This window comes from Mercenaria mercenaria, unplaced genomic scaffold, assembly GCF_021730395.1.
Source record: "Mercenaria mercenaria strain notata unplaced genomic scaffold, MADL_Memer_1 contig_1657, whole genome shotgun sequence".
In the NCBI taxonomy this organism is placed as follows: Eukaryota; Metazoa; Mollusca; class Bivalvia; order Venerida; family Veneridae; genus Mercenaria; species Mercenaria mercenaria.
The window spans coordinates 1-16,471 of NW_026459651.1; the positions used below are offsets into that span (position 1 = coordinate 1).

The 16,471-nt window shown below is 35.1% G+C and overlaps 2 protein-coding genes across 2 annotated transcripts; both read left to right on the forward strand.

Moving 5' to 3' along the window:
- The first annotated feature begins 6 nt into the window (after nucleotides 1-6).
- LOC128551777 (uncharacterized) lies at nucleotides 7-12,390 on the forward strand. The gene is made up of 5 exons (XM_053532690.1): nucleotides 7-170; nucleotides 997-1,140; nucleotides 3,861-3,999; nucleotides 10,296-10,457; nucleotides 12,358-12,390. The coding sequence occupies exons 1-5, from the start codon at nucleotides 43-45 to the stop codon at nucleotides 12,388-12,390; spliced, it is 606 nt and encodes a 201-aa protein (XP_053388665.1). The 5' UTR covers nucleotides 7-42.
- A 70-nt stretch (nucleotides 12,391-12,460) lies between these two features.
- LOC128551776 (uncharacterized) lies at nucleotides 12,461-16,170 on the forward strand. Its single transcript, XM_053532689.1, has 5 exons — nucleotides 12,461-12,591; nucleotides 13,138-13,308; nucleotides 14,462-14,505; nucleotides 14,706-14,740; nucleotides 16,063-16,170. Exons 1-5 carry the CDS (start codon nucleotides 12,536-12,538, stop codon nucleotides 16,162-16,164), a joined length of 408 nt encoding a protein of 135 aa, XP_053388664.1. The 5' UTR covers nucleotides 12,461-12,535; the 3' UTR covers nucleotides 16,165-16,170.
- Nucleotides 16,171-16,471: the final 301 nt, after the last annotated feature.

Sequence of the window (16,471 nt, forward strand, 5' to 3'; positions counted from 1 at the left end):
GATCATTTAAACAAGATCACTTCTAAAACGGAGACTCAGGATATGACTGCGTTGCTTCAATCGACCTACGATGAAACTGTGATAGCCGTCAGCGATTCCGGGAAATGGGAACAGGAACTTCTTCATTTTAAATTCACCATGCCAGCCGGAATAGAAAAACTAGATGTCAAGTAGTTATCATTTGATGTAATTACTGCAGTAACAAGAAATGTCATGTTTATCAGCTAAAATATTCTGATAAAGATAACCTTTTAACATCGCGGTTGGTTCGCACCCAAGCCGTATGCAGAATATCATATGTGAAAAACCATTGAGCTGGTATGTAGAAAGTCGATTGTTCTACCCAGATACTCGCCAGTACCTAAAATAATATCCTTAGGGGCATATGGTGTCATTCTTCACCTTTAAAAAATAGGAAATCACTGTATTGCAATCATATAAATATGTCAGTGTGACCTAAACCAGCAAAAAAGAAAAAAACACAGACAAAGCCATGAACACTTAATTTGTTGAAACATTATGCTTAACCATTATTCCTAGCTTTTGCAGACAATTTTAAAGTTGTATATTTAATGTAAAGATATTTCTTTTTATCGGACGCATTTAGGTGATCTGTTTAAAACGACACAAACATAAGTTTGAAACGTGTTCTTATAAAAATGGGAGTGCTAAAACATGAGTAATTAATAAGTGGTAGCTCGGACAAAACTGAAGCAGGAATGCACATGTTTAGTCTAGTTAAAGTTCAAGCGTATTCCCATGAAAAGAATGGCTGAATAGGAAGGAATTAAAACAACCAATTTAATTTATCAAGTTAAGTCACTTATGATAGTGACCAATGATAGATACAATACTGTATGTCTATAGAATATGTCGAAGTTGGAGAATAATAAGCTTTTCCATAAAGCGTACTTGCATTAAACATCTTTATGCATGGATTACTATGCTCATCTCTGCTTACTTTCAATACTAAATTCATCTCTGTTTACTTTTAAGTTTTGACGGAAATTCTTGGCGAAAATTGACATTACAACAGGGAACTGGTTCTTGGCATTTTCAAACAACTGTATCAACAGCTCTGCGTAGTGATACCAATAAAACTAACCAGAGTCCTCAATCCTTGGCCAGACCATTCTATAGGTATGTTAAAACTTTACTTGATTTTATTTATGTTTTATTAATTTTAATTTACCTACCAAATTGATATGTCTGTCTACAGTTTAATGACGTCTAATGCCACACGCATTGTTCAAACAGAAATACCTCTGTTTAGAGTTTTGGTATTAATGGATTGCTTAAAAAGAAATGACATGCATCGAGATAAACATTGGAATTACACCTTTGCAATTATTAACTTATGAAAGCATTTTCTAAATTTCGAAAATTGTAGCATAACTCTTGAGGTTTGCAGTTTTAACATAAGCGGAAATTGTAAACAGTGAAAAATATCTTTGTGAAAAAGTATCAACGCTATTTTTGATAACAAGCATTACTCATGAAGTAGATATGATTGCTCTACTTTACATATCATATTACCACACAATGTTAACAGATCAAAATTATTATTTATACGACAAACTTTGCCAGTGTGGATGCTAAATGAATTGTATAACATTTAATCATGTGTACCCGTGCAAGTTTATCAAGTCTAGTATGTAGTAATTGGCTTTTATGGACACTAAATGTGCCGCACTTGTCGCAGATTTGTTTTGGTATTGTATTGAAATATATGTTATAATGACTCTATATTCAGATTTTTGTTTTTGTTGTCTGGATACATCGAGGCATTTTTTTCGATGTCTTCCGGTTCCGTTTTATGTCTTTTCCGCAGACTGAAAATGTATATTCAGCTGAAAAATATTTTTAAACAGTAAGGACAAGTTTCTGTGCGAAGTGCAAACAAAAAAGAAAAAGAAAACAGAATTACACCGCCAACGCAGGCGCACGAACGCTTATAAGCCTACCGTAGGTACGTGATATAAGCGAACAGACTAGTAAAGTTATCAATTACGTACACTCCTACTTATAACATTGAAACCGAAATACACTGAAAAGTGCTAAATATACGTATTTTCCTTCTTCTTTCAATATAAAATACCTTTGGAGGGTCGTGTACTTCAAACTTGGATAAAAAATTTAGTAGGGATAGAGATAAACGAGCTCGAGATAGCAGCTAAAACATCAAATTACACGAAATACAAGAATTTGCTACAATTTAACTAAACTGAATTTACTCTGAAAACAAATTATACCACCCCATGAATTAGAATATCTGTTCGGAAATTGTAATGTCGTTTTCTATTTAAATCTTCCTATTTGAGATATTGATCTTACTATAGCACGGGTGGTTAACGCGCAATCCAATTTCCGCTGGGAATACGCTTAAAATAGGTTGCGCAACGTCCGGTGCTGGTGTTGCGCGTAAAAAAAGACGAAATTGAGGTATGTGAAGTTATGATTTTGCTTAGTATGAGACAAGAATAAATTTTCTCGAAAAAGGCAAAATGCTATTCGACACAAATATGGTAATACATCATATGTGTAAAATATCTGGTTTGTAATTTATGATTCGGCTCTATTATCACAAAAACTCAGGCGACACGAAGCTTGAAAAAAGTATGAAATCAACAAAAATGGAAGTTTCTGACCTAATATGCCTAATCTGAGGACATCTGATGCTTTTTATGATAACTTAACTGTTATAAAGTAACGAATATCAAAATTATTTGCTTCAAATCCTGCTTACGGGGACATAATTGACAAAAAATAATCGGGAATGGGGTTGCGCACCGGGAATGGAGTTGCTCGTATACATCATAATGTATATAATGTATACGCGCAACTCCATTCCCGGGGCGCAACCCCATTCCCGATTATTTATGGCCAATAATTCCCCCAAAAAACAACATTTCATTCAAGTGTATGTAATATCCATGACTGTTTTACACGTGTTTGATCATTAGAAGCGTCACATTTCCAGAAAGAAGGCACAAGAGTTAGAAAATTTTCATTTTTCATGATTCCATGTTTATTTGACAGTTCGAGCCAGCCGAGTTTTCGTAATAACAGAGCTGATTCTTAAATTAATAAGTTGGTATTTCACACATATGATCTTTATTCATTTTTGTGTCGAATAGCATTTTGCTTTTTTTCGAAAACACTCGTAAATGTGTCATTGTTTACAAAAACAAAAACCCACCTACCTCGATTTTGTATATAATGATGCGCAACACCAGCACCGGAAGTCGCGCAACCCATTTTAAGCGTATTCCCAGAGGGAATTGGATTGCGCGTTTACCACCCGTGAATTGATGGTTACTAAATTTTACAGAGTTTAAACCTATCATCGGAAGAAAAAAAGAAAATTTATAAAAGATGTATTGCAATTATTTCGGACCTGGAGCAATAGTTTTGACTACTGACCGGCAAGTCATTGAATGAATATATGAGTAAAAATTATATGAACATTGCAAAGCTATTCGGGATGTCTTTTGTATTGATAATGGTAACATGTGATATCATTACATGCATTTTCCGTAAGGAAATAATAGAGGAAAACAATCAAGCATCGTATTTTAGTATGCATTAGCTAAAACTGTCAAGAAGAGTTATTCTTGATGTCTTTTAGGGGATCGCTGTGATACAAATTAATTTGATATCCTTTTTCCCAAGAACAGTCGCTTTCTGCCATTGATCTGAAACTTTACAAGATTTTGAAAAATGTGCCTCTTTTATCAGTTGAAATAATTAATGTTAGCATGCGTTTAACTTATATAGCTCATAGTATGCATTTTCACTCTTGACTTCATGTCAGATTGATCGCAAATTGATTTTATTAGATGTACACCTGTTCATTTTAGAGTAAAATTAGGTATCAGAACAGAAATACGCATTCCAGCCATTGACGCTGATGGAGACTTTATCAAATGTCGAATAGCAGAATATGTTGAGGGAGGTTATATTGCAATCCATCCGCCGCCGAATGTAGAAGTTTCCGAAGTAAGTTATTCCATCCAAACGTACGTGTCCGGTTCATAATTCAGTTATCCATTGACGGATTTTAATATTACTTGGTACAAATGTTTTCAATGGTAAGATAATACGTCATCACATAGTATCCTTGCACAAATAATACAGACATACTTCGAGGTGAAAGTTAAACACTGATTCTTTCCTGGTTCGTGTATTACAACCATTCACGAAGGAATTTAACAATAATTAGCACAAAGGTTCCCGGTAATAAGTCATGTAATGTTCTGTTTCAGATCCCGAGGTTTAAGTTGTTCAAGGTCACAGTTTAATGCAAAAAGTTAATATAGTATAACCAGTGTCTGTTTCGTCTCCTGTCATCCGTCAATGATTATAATATTACTTGGCACAAATATATGCCATTATAAGACCAAGTGTCACATGACCAATATAGAACCTTAACTTTAAAGGTCAGACTTGGAAGCCAAAGGAAACATTTCCTGTCTGCACTATAACTCAACCATCTTTAAATGGATTAAATATAATTTGTAACAAATGTACCCTACATAAATATGAAATGTCATGCACAACTCACACATCCATATATATAGAAGGTCAAACCACACTTGAGATCAATGGTTTATAGTGTCTGTTTTGTGTACGCTTCATAGCTGTGACAAATATCAAGGGATTTAATGTTTGCTGGCTAAATTTGTTCCAATAATGAGATGATATGTGTCAAGTGCAGCTCACAGACAGGTTCGAGGTCGAAGAAATTATTGACGATTAAATGTTAAAAGGATCTGTTGTGTGTATGCTCAATAACACTGTCATCTTTCAACGGATTTTAATATTACTTTGCACAAACGTTCGTCATAATGAGTTCATGTATCTTGCGCAACATTAAGACGCCTGATTGAAAGGTCAAGGTCACACTGGCAATCTAATATTTTGGGTAGTTTTCTCGTCCCGTCTGTAGCTTTTTTATCCATGTATGGATATTCAAATAACTCATTGTAAACATGCAGTGGCATTTGATTCTATCTTCCGTAATGTAGATCTAATTTGAATTTATTTATGCCTTTGAAGATTTGTTTATGATAAGTTGGGGAGAAAATCCATACTGCTTGATTTAAAATTCTACAACAGCATGTATGTATTTTTCTTCTCTTCTTTAAGAACCAAGTAAAAATATGTATCATTCTAAAGGTCTTCCTAGACAAAGAAGGAAGTTTTTGAATTCTTGAGACGTCTTTAATTATAATATATGATAAACAAATGAACTTTTAAAAGGGAATCTCATGAAAATTGCAAAGTTGTGTTTCACATATAAAAAAGTTTGACTTGTACTGTTCTTTATGACTGGTTAGAGAAACTCCTTACACCGAGCGTACAAAATATGATAAAATTTGCAATGTCTTATTCATCTTTTGTTTGCAAACTACAGAAGAGAAAGAGCTTCATTCGGAAAAATGTCTTATCCCGTAATTACGAGATATCATTACTATAAGAACAATACCTTTATCACATTACATCGAGATCTGTTCTCGTTATTACGGCTTCATATCTCTTTTTACGAGAAAGCATTTCGTAGCAACAATAAGAAATTTATAAAATGATATATCTCATCCAGTTTTTTTCCCTTTTTTTAATACTACGCATCTGAACGACAAACACTGGTTTTATTCAAGAGCAATTCACTAAATGAGATATAGTTTTTCGATTCTAACACGTTACCAAGGACTTTTAAGTATATCCTTGACGATATCCATTAAATATTTGCCTGTTTTTGTTTATTTATTATCCCTCGCCGAAGGCGGAGGGATAGTTTTGACGTTGTGTGTCCGTCCGTCTTTCCATCCGTCCGTCCGGAGCCATATCTAGGATGTGGTTGGAAACGATTAAATAAAACTTCATATACATTGTACATGTTCACCACTATGGGGTTATACTGCCCGTCAAGCTTCAGTCAGATCGCCAAAGTAACAAGTATGGCCCTTAGAAGCTTCTAGTGTTAACTATATAGTGTACTATAAATATGGCAATCATGCTTCATAACTTGTGATATATTTGACCTAAAACTATGAAACTTAAATTGAATTTAGATCACCATAGTGTGGTTGAGCACATACAATTTCGTCAGAACTTTATAGTATCTTCAGAGTTATTGCCCTTTAATTGTTTAAAACTACACATATTTGTTCATAACAAACTAACCAATTGGTAGAATTTCATTTAACGTCTTTCATTTCTTTCCATGGCCATTTATTGTAAACCCGATATGTACCCCAGCTTGTCACCCCCACCGCCTTCCCCCGGCTACTCCATCCAGTCCCCTCTGCTCCTCCACACACTCCTCCAACAATATTTTCTTCATTTTTTATTTTCCATCAATATTTATTATCAATATTTAAAGTTTTGTACCCTCGTCCGGTCTCCTCTATCCCCGCCCCACCCACCCCCCTCAAAAAATCTTTCCTTTTTGTTTAAATTTTGTAAACCTTCCATGAATATTAATCAGCTTGTAAAGTTGTAACCACACACACACACCTCAACCCCGCAACCACCCACGTTTCTAACTAGATTGTGCTCTCTTTAAAGGACATCTGTTCTTTTAAGTTCAAATATACATGTTAAACAGCGACACTTGGTGCCAAACTACTCGAATACAATATTTCGTTCTAGTAACACTTCAAGCTTACATTTCAAATAACTCCATAATTCTAAAAGCTACCTAAGCTTATTACAATAAACATATTCCATTCAAAATAATTTCATTAGTCAGGATCAAAACATAACATACATTTAATATCTACACTTAAAACATTTGTTTTCTGTTAACCTTTACTAATGAAATTATTTGCTTCTTAGTTACATTTTTAACTTTTTGCTGGATATATTTCTTTGCCATTCCTCAGTACAAACCCATTCGGCGGGGATACCAATTTATCGAACTTGCATGTTTATTTTATGTTGTTTGGTTTAACGTCGAACCGACACAATAATAAGTCATATGGCGACTTTCCACCTTTGATGGCTGAGGAAGACCTCAGGTGCCCCTACGTGCATAACTTCATCACGAGCAGACACCTGGTGCGGCCTCACGTAAACCAGCTGGATGGTTTCCTCACATGAAGATTTCAACGCCTTGGGTGAGACTGGAACCCAGAATGATGAGGGGCAAGTGATTTGAAGTCAGCGAACTTAACCACTCGGCTACGGAGGCCCCACACCCTGTAACAAAATAACAAAAAAAGAACAACTTTGTCGTATATTACAAGAAAAGCACGATATAGTAGAATGTGTTCGTATTCCTACGAAAGTCTAACCTGTTCACTAAATCATAATATATAAATAAATAAATAAATAAATACAATGTAAACCTAGCACTGGTTGCTGTGAGATGGCTTCAGCGCTCAAGAACAAAAAATCAGTAGAACCACAATTATTTTATCATTTTATACCGATTGTTGAAATAGCAAGACTTTAGTCATAGAAATGATTTCAAATAGAAATTGTTGATTTGAATTTGATCATGTTATCTTATTACCAATAAGCACTAGCCCATATTTCAAATACCAGATTACTTCAAACAACAGTAAATTCTTCTTATCGGACATGGTATCAGTTGTCAGCTTTTTTGTAGTTTCGGAACCTGGCTGTCATCTTGAATCAACGTTTCTGTCATTGCGTTCCACCAATATGCCCACTCTTCAAAAAAATTATTGTTCAGCAGTTCAGTTTTGAGTATTTATGGGAATTCTAAATTTTAATTGTTCAGCACTGGCGATTGCAACTGACTCAATGTGAACGTCAAATTTTAGTAAATCCGGTATTTGGAGAAAAACGGAATATGCAAATTAACATGCATTCTTTCATATGACCTACTGACACCCGCTAACGGTACAAATATAATATCAATCTTATGAAAAAAAAATGATAGTCAGCTTGTGCCGTTTTCTACGGGAATTATACAACTTGCTTTGATGTTGGAGTTTTTCATACCGGACATTAAAGTCAAATTACATTTAAAGCACAACATGCATAACTTCACATACCGAATAAAAGTCTTGTGCAGTTTGATGACTCTGGGTCTGAAACTGAAACTGAAACTGTTTTATTTGATTAAACGCCTAATTTTACACATAGTATATTCACTGGCGTTGTACATTAAATTATAAAAAGAAAAAATCATGATAAACTATATACATAATGGTATCAAACAATGAAACACGACATATTTGACAAAATTACTGTACAGTGCAAATTACAACATAGCGTATAAAGCATACGTCGATCACACTACATAGTAGAGTATACTCAGCGTCTCTACCATATTCAATCCACCAACAGAGAAATAATCAGAATCATGATTCAAAGCTTTTAAAAAACAGTGTTTTGAGCTTTTTCTTAAAAGTGTCTACCGAATCAGAATTTCTCACTTCTACTGGTAGTTTGTTCCATAGTTTCGGCCCTACAGTTTGAAAACTTCTGTCGCCAAATGTTTTACGTTTGTTAAATGGTACCTCGTAACAACCTGTAACAGAGTCTGAAGACCTTAAACTACGTTTTGGTGCTTGCTCCGATAATAATTCAGTCAAGTAAGACGAAGCTTGGCCGATCGAACAATTAAACATGACAGTTAAAATGTTAAATTCAATTCTAGGTTTGATAGGAAGCCAATGTAATCGGAACAAAGCTTGTTTTGAACTGTCGTACTTGCTGAGTCTTAAAACGAGTTTGGCACACATGTTTTGTATCCTTTGCATTTTCTGAATTTCACAGTGAGGAATACCATACAATATTGCATTGCAATAATCTATATGTGAAATGACCAGTGATAATACCAGAATTTCAGTAGCCTCTTTAGTAAGGTATTTTCTAACATTTTTGATTCTAAGATAATTAACCATTGCGGTCTGACATTTTCTCTTGACATGATCCTTAAACATAAGATTTTCATCTAAGAATGCCCCTAGGTACCTTATACAATGTACTGATTTGATTTTGTCACCAGCAATGTCAATTTCTGTTATTGAACATTTGTCAAGTTGCTGTCTACTACCGAATAAGATGAATTCTGTTTGTCAAATACTTTTTGAGATATGCATGACTCAAATTCGGACTGACGGACGGACGAGGGCAACATAAGTGACGCTCTCCCCTCCCCCTCTCCCTCCAACGTCCCCTCCCCAACCCCCTCCCACAAAAAAATCTAAGAAGAACACAAATGCATAAATCAAGCAGTAATATTTTCCTCCTCAACATTTTTATTTCAAAATTTAAAACTTACAGTGAAAAAGCGATTTCTGCTGGCCCAGTATTTGTATTAAACTACTTTGACCTATATAAAATTGCAAACTCAAAAACATTCAAGATTAATCTTAAACATTTCTAAGAATTAGAACTGAATATCATCAATGCTACAAATCTTTAATCGCAAAGAATTTCTGTATGTAATTTCATGTTAGCCACGTCTGTCTTGTCTTTAGTACAGAAGAGACAACAGTCAATGAATTCTCTTTGCCTTAAAGAAAGCAATATCTAAAAAACGCTATAATATCACGAGAATCTTTACATTTCCGTGAGGACAATGTCTTAAGTCAGAAAAACGTCTCAAATTTTCCATTATGTGAAAGCATTGTTTTAAGTCAGAAAAAAAAAAGTCTCAAACTATCCATTATGTGAAAGCATTGTCAATCTCGGCACGTTGCACCGCGGTCTGTCCATTTTATTCACATACTGGATAGTTTTTGGCTTTTCTCCTTTACATAAAAATATTATGAACTCTTTTTTGCATCACTTGTTTAAAAACAATCAGTTTTCCACATTACTACATCTCGTTTTGAAGTTATCGCTTCTCGAAAATGGCGATGGAGTGCAACTTGAAGCATAACCGGAATATATTAGTGAGTTTACGAAGTTGTACACCATTCAAAGATACCTATCATTGTATTTTGCTGCAGTTAAGATAACAAGTAGCCATCTTGTAAGGTCATGTGTATTGTATATCAATATTTCATTCACATGTTTTAAACTTGAGACAGTGTGAAACACAAACAAACGTCAAATCTGATTCAAAACAAGTCAAGAGTATATACTGCAAAATATTCATCATTAAACTATATCAGCCAAGATTATGTTAGGCGTATATGCATAGTAATGCACGTTTTAAAACTTAGCTGAACATTTCCTATATTGACTAAAATTAATTAATTTTGCTTCTGATATATTTTACAATGAAGAATCAACAGTATCGTGTCTAGATATATGCTTATAGACTTTTTTTTCAATATTCATTCATCATAATATTTACATGTTTATAGAACTGCAGTGTATACATCAACGCATCTGAGTCCGAAAAGTACACAGATGACTCGTGGATTGGCGTGCCAGTTAGTGTGAGGGACTACAACAAGGAGAAAATAACTTATGGCAAGGATGATTCCATACCGGGAAAATTTTCATTGAGTGCAACTACAGTGCAGGCAATACATATTAATATGCTATTAAACATATTATTATTAAAATGCATTGGTTTTGTTGTTTTTGTATTCTAAATATAACATATGAATATGATAATAATCTCTCAAATATGAAATGAACAACACAATGCTAATTTACATTTTTATCAACAGCAATATTGCAGTAACACAAGATCAAAATAAAAGATGGCCACTAATAGATATTTAACCCAGATGTCATCACCAGTAACTACATTGTCAAAACCCGTTTTGCTGTATTTTGGGTACATGTTCATAAGTTGTTTGCCATTGTTACACGGGTCTCCTTTTGTTCATCTGTTAACAAATGGGGTATCCATCTTTCATTTATTTTTCTAAGTTTTAGGTGATTCTTCAAAATTCCATAAAGTCGCGCTAACGACAAGTTTGTCATTCGGGACAATTGCCTTACGGTGAATCAGGCATTCTTTTTTTTTTAGCAAATTGCGGATTGTTTCGATGTTACCTTCCGACGTAGTTGTTGCAGCATCTTTGTGTTGCTGCTGTCCGGTCCTAAATTTAGCTACCAGCCTACAAATAGTCCTGTGAGACATTTGACCCTCCCCATAAATGTCGCACACCTCACGGTGAATATCTACAGGCCACATGCCGAGCAGCGAGCTACCTTTTATGTTTGACCTAATTTCAAACACATTTTCAGCTCTTTTCCTAATCATTTTGTGTACAGTGTAATGAATGTAGGGATAATACACGTTTTTTGTGTATTAACGTCTGCAGAAGCCCGCGGGATTGTTTGTGACCAAGACCGAAGCTATAAAGCTATGTACACTGTACCAAGGTCAGTGAACGTGCGAGCGAGATATTTACCTTTATTATACCTCACTTTTGCCTACAATGGTAAAACCCCATTACCCAAAAAAAAAGATATTTTGACTATCAGAAACATTTTCAACCTTTCTGACACGTGACCAAGCGAAAGTGACTGTCAGGTCATGTGACCGCGCTGATACTATGAATGTCATATAAGGGCAAATAACTGCTTCAATTCTTTTAGCCAAATGATTGCCTCCCTTGTAGACAATGTCATATTATCACGTTTCAATGTGTACACAGGTGATTACCGCGCTAAAGATGAAACTGTTGAATTAGATGAATTAAAAACTTTTTTATGTGCTTAATTTTGTTCGGTATAATAAAATAAATATCATATGGCAGCGTGTGTGACATTGATATTGTCAACCCTCGAAACAGAATGTCACTACTCGGCTTCCGCCTCGGGTGACATTCTGCCCTCGAGTTGACAATATCAATGTCACACACGCTGCCATATGATATTTATATAATGTTACGATTCAGTGATCATTCTATCTACACGAGGTGGTTTCGTGTACACATGGCACAATTTCCGCGAAATAAAATACGCATGACATTATTTTTGGAACACCCCTCGTATAGATATAGAATTGTGAATGTGGATCTGCTCCTTTTGTCCCCATCTGAAGAGAGCGTAATGCAGATATCAAGTAAGGTACAAGTTCCCCAGTTAACCTCTATAATGCCACATATTATACTAAAAATTGATATTTCCTGCACAATCACTCCTTGGTTATATAACCGAACGTGTTTGCAATATTAATGAACGATTCGGCAAATTTGGAGCTCTAAGTTCTCTAACTGAGATTTGCTGTATAGCTGTATACATAACACTTCAAAATCGGAACAAATCATAGCTTTTGATTAACTTCAACAAAACCCTCCGAATCAGATGTACACCGCACGACATAATTTTCTCAGGCAATTATTCTGCGGGACATTTAACAGCTTCATGATGTTTAAAGTAATGTAAATGCCATGCATAACCTTTTAACGTAGGGTAATGCCATTTCGTTTCGTCCTGTTATTATAAAAATAATTCATGTTTTAGATGCATCTCGCAGATCAGAAACGAGGTAAATAGGCGGCGTACTATACATAACTAAGTTTGAAAACAGAATGTAAAAATCGTAGCAATATTTCACTTTCAGTTTGTTGTGCAAGTGTTAGCTAATTTGATCACACCTGACTTTGTTGACCCAACACTTGATGGCAATCATATATTCATAATGTATGCTGACACTACCTGGAGGACAGAAATATATGCCGAGGCTCCAGAAAATACGTGAGTGCAGCAAACTATTTGATTTCGGAGAAGTAAAAGTGATCTATTTTGTGAAACTACATAAACTTTTAAATAAATATCATATTTTTTGATGGCTGAGCACTGTCCTTATTGCAGCATATTGTATATTTCTATACTTTCAAGGGATCTTCTAATTATCCAAATAGGAGTCTTGGATTGCCGTGTGGCGGCCGTGAACAGTGGTATATCTGGCGGCCAACGGCTTGAATGCCTTGATTACTTGTTAATTATTTAAATGGAACTGAAACCAAGACCTAATATTAGGGGACAGTTTTCTTCAGCTTTTTTTTAAGATAACATCATTGTGAGCCATTAGTCATGATACAAATATGGTATTTCTCAAAGATACTTATGTTAAAACCATTAAACGTATGTGGTATTATAAAATCAATGATATCGTCGTAAATTTTACTTTTCCTGACATTGATAATAATACTGTTTTTAAAGTGTTAGACGTCTGTTATGGTGATACTGTTCTGATAATACTTCGACATGTGCATCGTCAATTAAACACGTATTTTACAGCACCCTAGAGGCTTTCACGGCGTTTGGGATTCAACGTGAAGCATTGAATGTGTCTTCATTAAAACAAGATACAAAACGGCCACAAGTAAAGTATGCAGTAATGTCATGGAAACCATCTCTTGGTGAAATTGGGAGACATATAGCATGCGTCAGTGCAAGTGATAGTACTGGGTAAGCATTCAGAAGGCAGTCAAAGTATTATGTCCCCTTAGTGGGCATATTAAAATCGAACTGTCCGTCCGTGTGTGCGTACGTACGTCCGTCTATGCGTCCGTGCGTCCGTGTAAAGTCTTGGGGGAATTTGAAATAACTTAGTATAAATGTTCACCATAATGAGAGAATGTGTCATGAGCAAAACCCAGACCTCTAGCTCCAAGGTCAATGTCACACTTAGAGGTCAAAGGTTAACATGGTCTGTTTCGTGTCCGGTCTATAACTCTGCCATCCATGAAGGGATTTTAAAATAAGTTGGCATTAATGTTTATCATAATGAGAGGATTGTCATGAGCAAAACCCAGACCTCTAGCTCCAAGGCCAATGTCACACTTAGAAGTCAAATGTTAACAGGTCTGTTTCGTGTCCGGTTAATAACTCTGCCATTCATGAAGGGATTTTAAAATTACTTGGCATAAATGTTCCCCATAATGCGCAAGATTCAAACCCCTCGCTCCAAGGTCAAGGTCACATTTAGAGGTCAAAGGTTAATATTGTCTGTTTCTTCTCCGGTCCAGAACTCTGCCATTTATCAAGAGATTTGAAAATAACTTGACACAAATGTTAACCATATTGAGATGGTGTGTCACGCGCATGACCCGGGTCTCTCAAGTCATGGTCAAGGTCACAAAAATGATTCATACCTAAACTATTCTGTCAGTGACATATTTTGTGCAGACAAACGGAAGCATTCTTGGGCACGCTTCGGGGCCATTTGTAAGTGACAGCTCATGTTTGGTAGTTGAGACAGTTTTAATGTATTAAAAGGTATTAAAGGCAGTTATTGGATGTTTAAGGCAGTTTTCATGTGTTTAAGAGTGTTTAAGGCATTTTTTCCGAAAGTTCACAAGGGCATTTTTGTGATAAATCTATCTTTTTCGTGTCTTTCAGAACGGTTCTTTGTCTGCATTTTTTTTCTGTTTAACGGAGACTTCCTGCAACAAAATACGTGTGAAATTTTATCAACGTGATTCCTGATTATAATATCTCTTAACACACTCGCCTGGACCACTATGATTACTTTCCCTGTAATGTGAGACATCAGACGCCTACTGAAAAGCAAGTTCACTCTTTAAGTTGCACTTTTTTCATTTACTTATAATATTTACAGAGTGGATTCGGCAGAGGAAAGGTGCTTCATTTTGGACGTTCAAGGTGCGTTCTACGTTATTTTTACTTGCATAACAAGTTTTATTTCCGACACGTTATCCTGCTTGTGTATATAATTTATGTCACTGGCGTTTCTTTAACCTTTATTAGAATTAATTCTTATGTACAAAATACTATTAATCGTTTATAAGTATGCAAATGTTCCTTCCTTTCTTTTTATCATATGAGTTTTATTTTAATTTCAGTTGATGCATTCAACCATACCACAAAAGTTACAGCGGTATGTGCACGTTTGCGTATGGGAGAAATAAAAACATTATTGTTAAGTTATGACGTTATAAAAGTCATAAAAGGATAGGTTTTGCGTTACTCTCAAACAAGTGATTTTACACAGGTACTTAAGGTTGCACCACTCGTTAAACTATTGCATCTGGTAGTCACTCGAAGTAAGCTAATTCTATAATACATTGCCTGTTTATCATTAGATTTTAACAGCCTTATGCTAAGACGGTCCCACCCTTATCCACATTTTAGGTTGATTGCAATGTGCCCATTTTCGATGTACACATACTTTTGCCATTGATACCTTCAAACATGGCCAATAACAGATAAAACTTTAACTGTTATCTCACGAAGTCATATACGAGGGGTGATGTAGAATCACTTCTACTCGTATATTATATAAATAACTGACTTATATTTACATTTACTTTACTGCTCTATAAAACTGTTGTTTTTGTAATTGGTGGCTGTTGTTTAGTAAACACTGCTTTAACAATTGTCCTCTATGATGAACTATTTCATAGTTAATATTCAGATGCAGACATTTTTCAATCGTACGCTGCGGATTTAGTGTATGTTCGACCCCAAAATTATAAACTGTTTCGAAATATTGTTTGTTTTAGCAACTCTTGTTCCCAAATTTCTAATTTGTTTGATGAATAATCTGGAAGCAATTCTTTACTTGCATTATCAGAGACGATATTTAGAACTGTTGCTTTCGAGTATTACCAGTTTTTATTTCATTTCAATATTTATGATCTTTACTAGGAGAGAAAACAGATGTATAAAATAAACGCAAAAAATATCGTATTTCATATTTCTTCTTCTTATTTCCAAACAGTTATTACAAACTGTAGAAGGCTTCTACTAAATTTTACTACAGATCGTCCGCATTTTTATAACACAAAAAATAACACGAGTTTTAAAACCCTTCTAAACCTTGGTCTGACACATACCGTATTCTATGGGATGCAGTTTATAAACTACAGTACATTAAACATAATGCTTATTTCAATCAGATATTTGTGAAATGTGTTAGTAAGTTTATCAAAAGATAATACAATGTAAAAATCATAAAGCACAGTGTATGTTTAGTGATTGACTCTCTACGCTTTCCTATTAAACGTGCGATGACTAATAAAGTTAAAGACTCTGTGATGCTTTTCTTCTAAAATCTACAAGAAACGAATGGAGGAAGTAGAATTATGTCTATCCCATACCCATTTTTGCCTCTTGATTATAACAAAAATGTGCCGGCTCTTGCCATGTTTACTGTGCTCTGTTATTCCGGGAAATCTACCCTTACCTTTAACCTTTTAGGGGAAGCCCTACTTTGTCGACATACCATCACCGGATCAGTTTGTGAACTGCAAAATAGATGCGACATGTGTTGTTGCAATATATGTCAAATCAACGGTGTAAGTTATATTATTTACATTCAGAATTCTATCGTAATTTTATGTTTGTTTTGTTTGTTTTGGATTTAACGCCGTTTTTCAACAGTATTTCAGTTATGTAACGGCGGGCAGTTTACCTAACCAGTCTTCCTGGATTCTGTGCCAGTACAAACCTGTTCTCGCACGTAATTGCCAACACCACCCCACCCCACTGTGAATCAGAGGTGGAGGACGAATGACATCAGACACAATGACTTTTATCAAACCGTCACAGAGAACATACAACTCGCCATGGGATCGAGCTTACGACCTGCTATCCGTAGACCTGCACT

What these genes read in the sequence shown, in the direction of transcription:
- LOC128551777 (XM_053532690.1), top strand. Translation starts at nt 43, where the DNA reads ATGACTGCGTTGCTTCAATCGACCTACGATGAAACTGTGATAGCCGTC. An exon ending in TTGGCCAGACCATTCTATAG is followed by an intron (nt 1,141 to 3,860) that starts GTATGTTAAAAC and finishes TGTTCATTTTAG; the next exon opens with AGTAAAATTAGGTATCAGAA. An exon ending in TGAGTGCAACTACAGTGCAG is followed by an intron (nt 10,458 to 12,357) that starts GCAATACATATT and finishes TTCATGTTTTAG; the next exon opens with ATGCATCTCGCAGATCAGAA.
- LOC128551776 (XM_053532689.1), top strand. Translation starts at nt 12,536, where the DNA reads ATGTATGCTGACACTACCTGGAGGACAGAAATATATGCCGAGGCTCCA. An exon ending in GCCGAGGCTCCAGAAAATAC is followed by an intron (nt 12,592 to 13,137) that starts GTGAGTGCAGCA and finishes CGTATTTTACAG; the next exon opens with CACCCTAGAGGCTTTCACGG. An exon ending in ATACCACAAAAGTTACAGCG is followed by an intron (nt 14,741 to 16,062) that starts GTATGTGCACGT and finishes TTAACCTTTTAG; the next exon opens with GGGAAGCCCTACTTTGTCGA.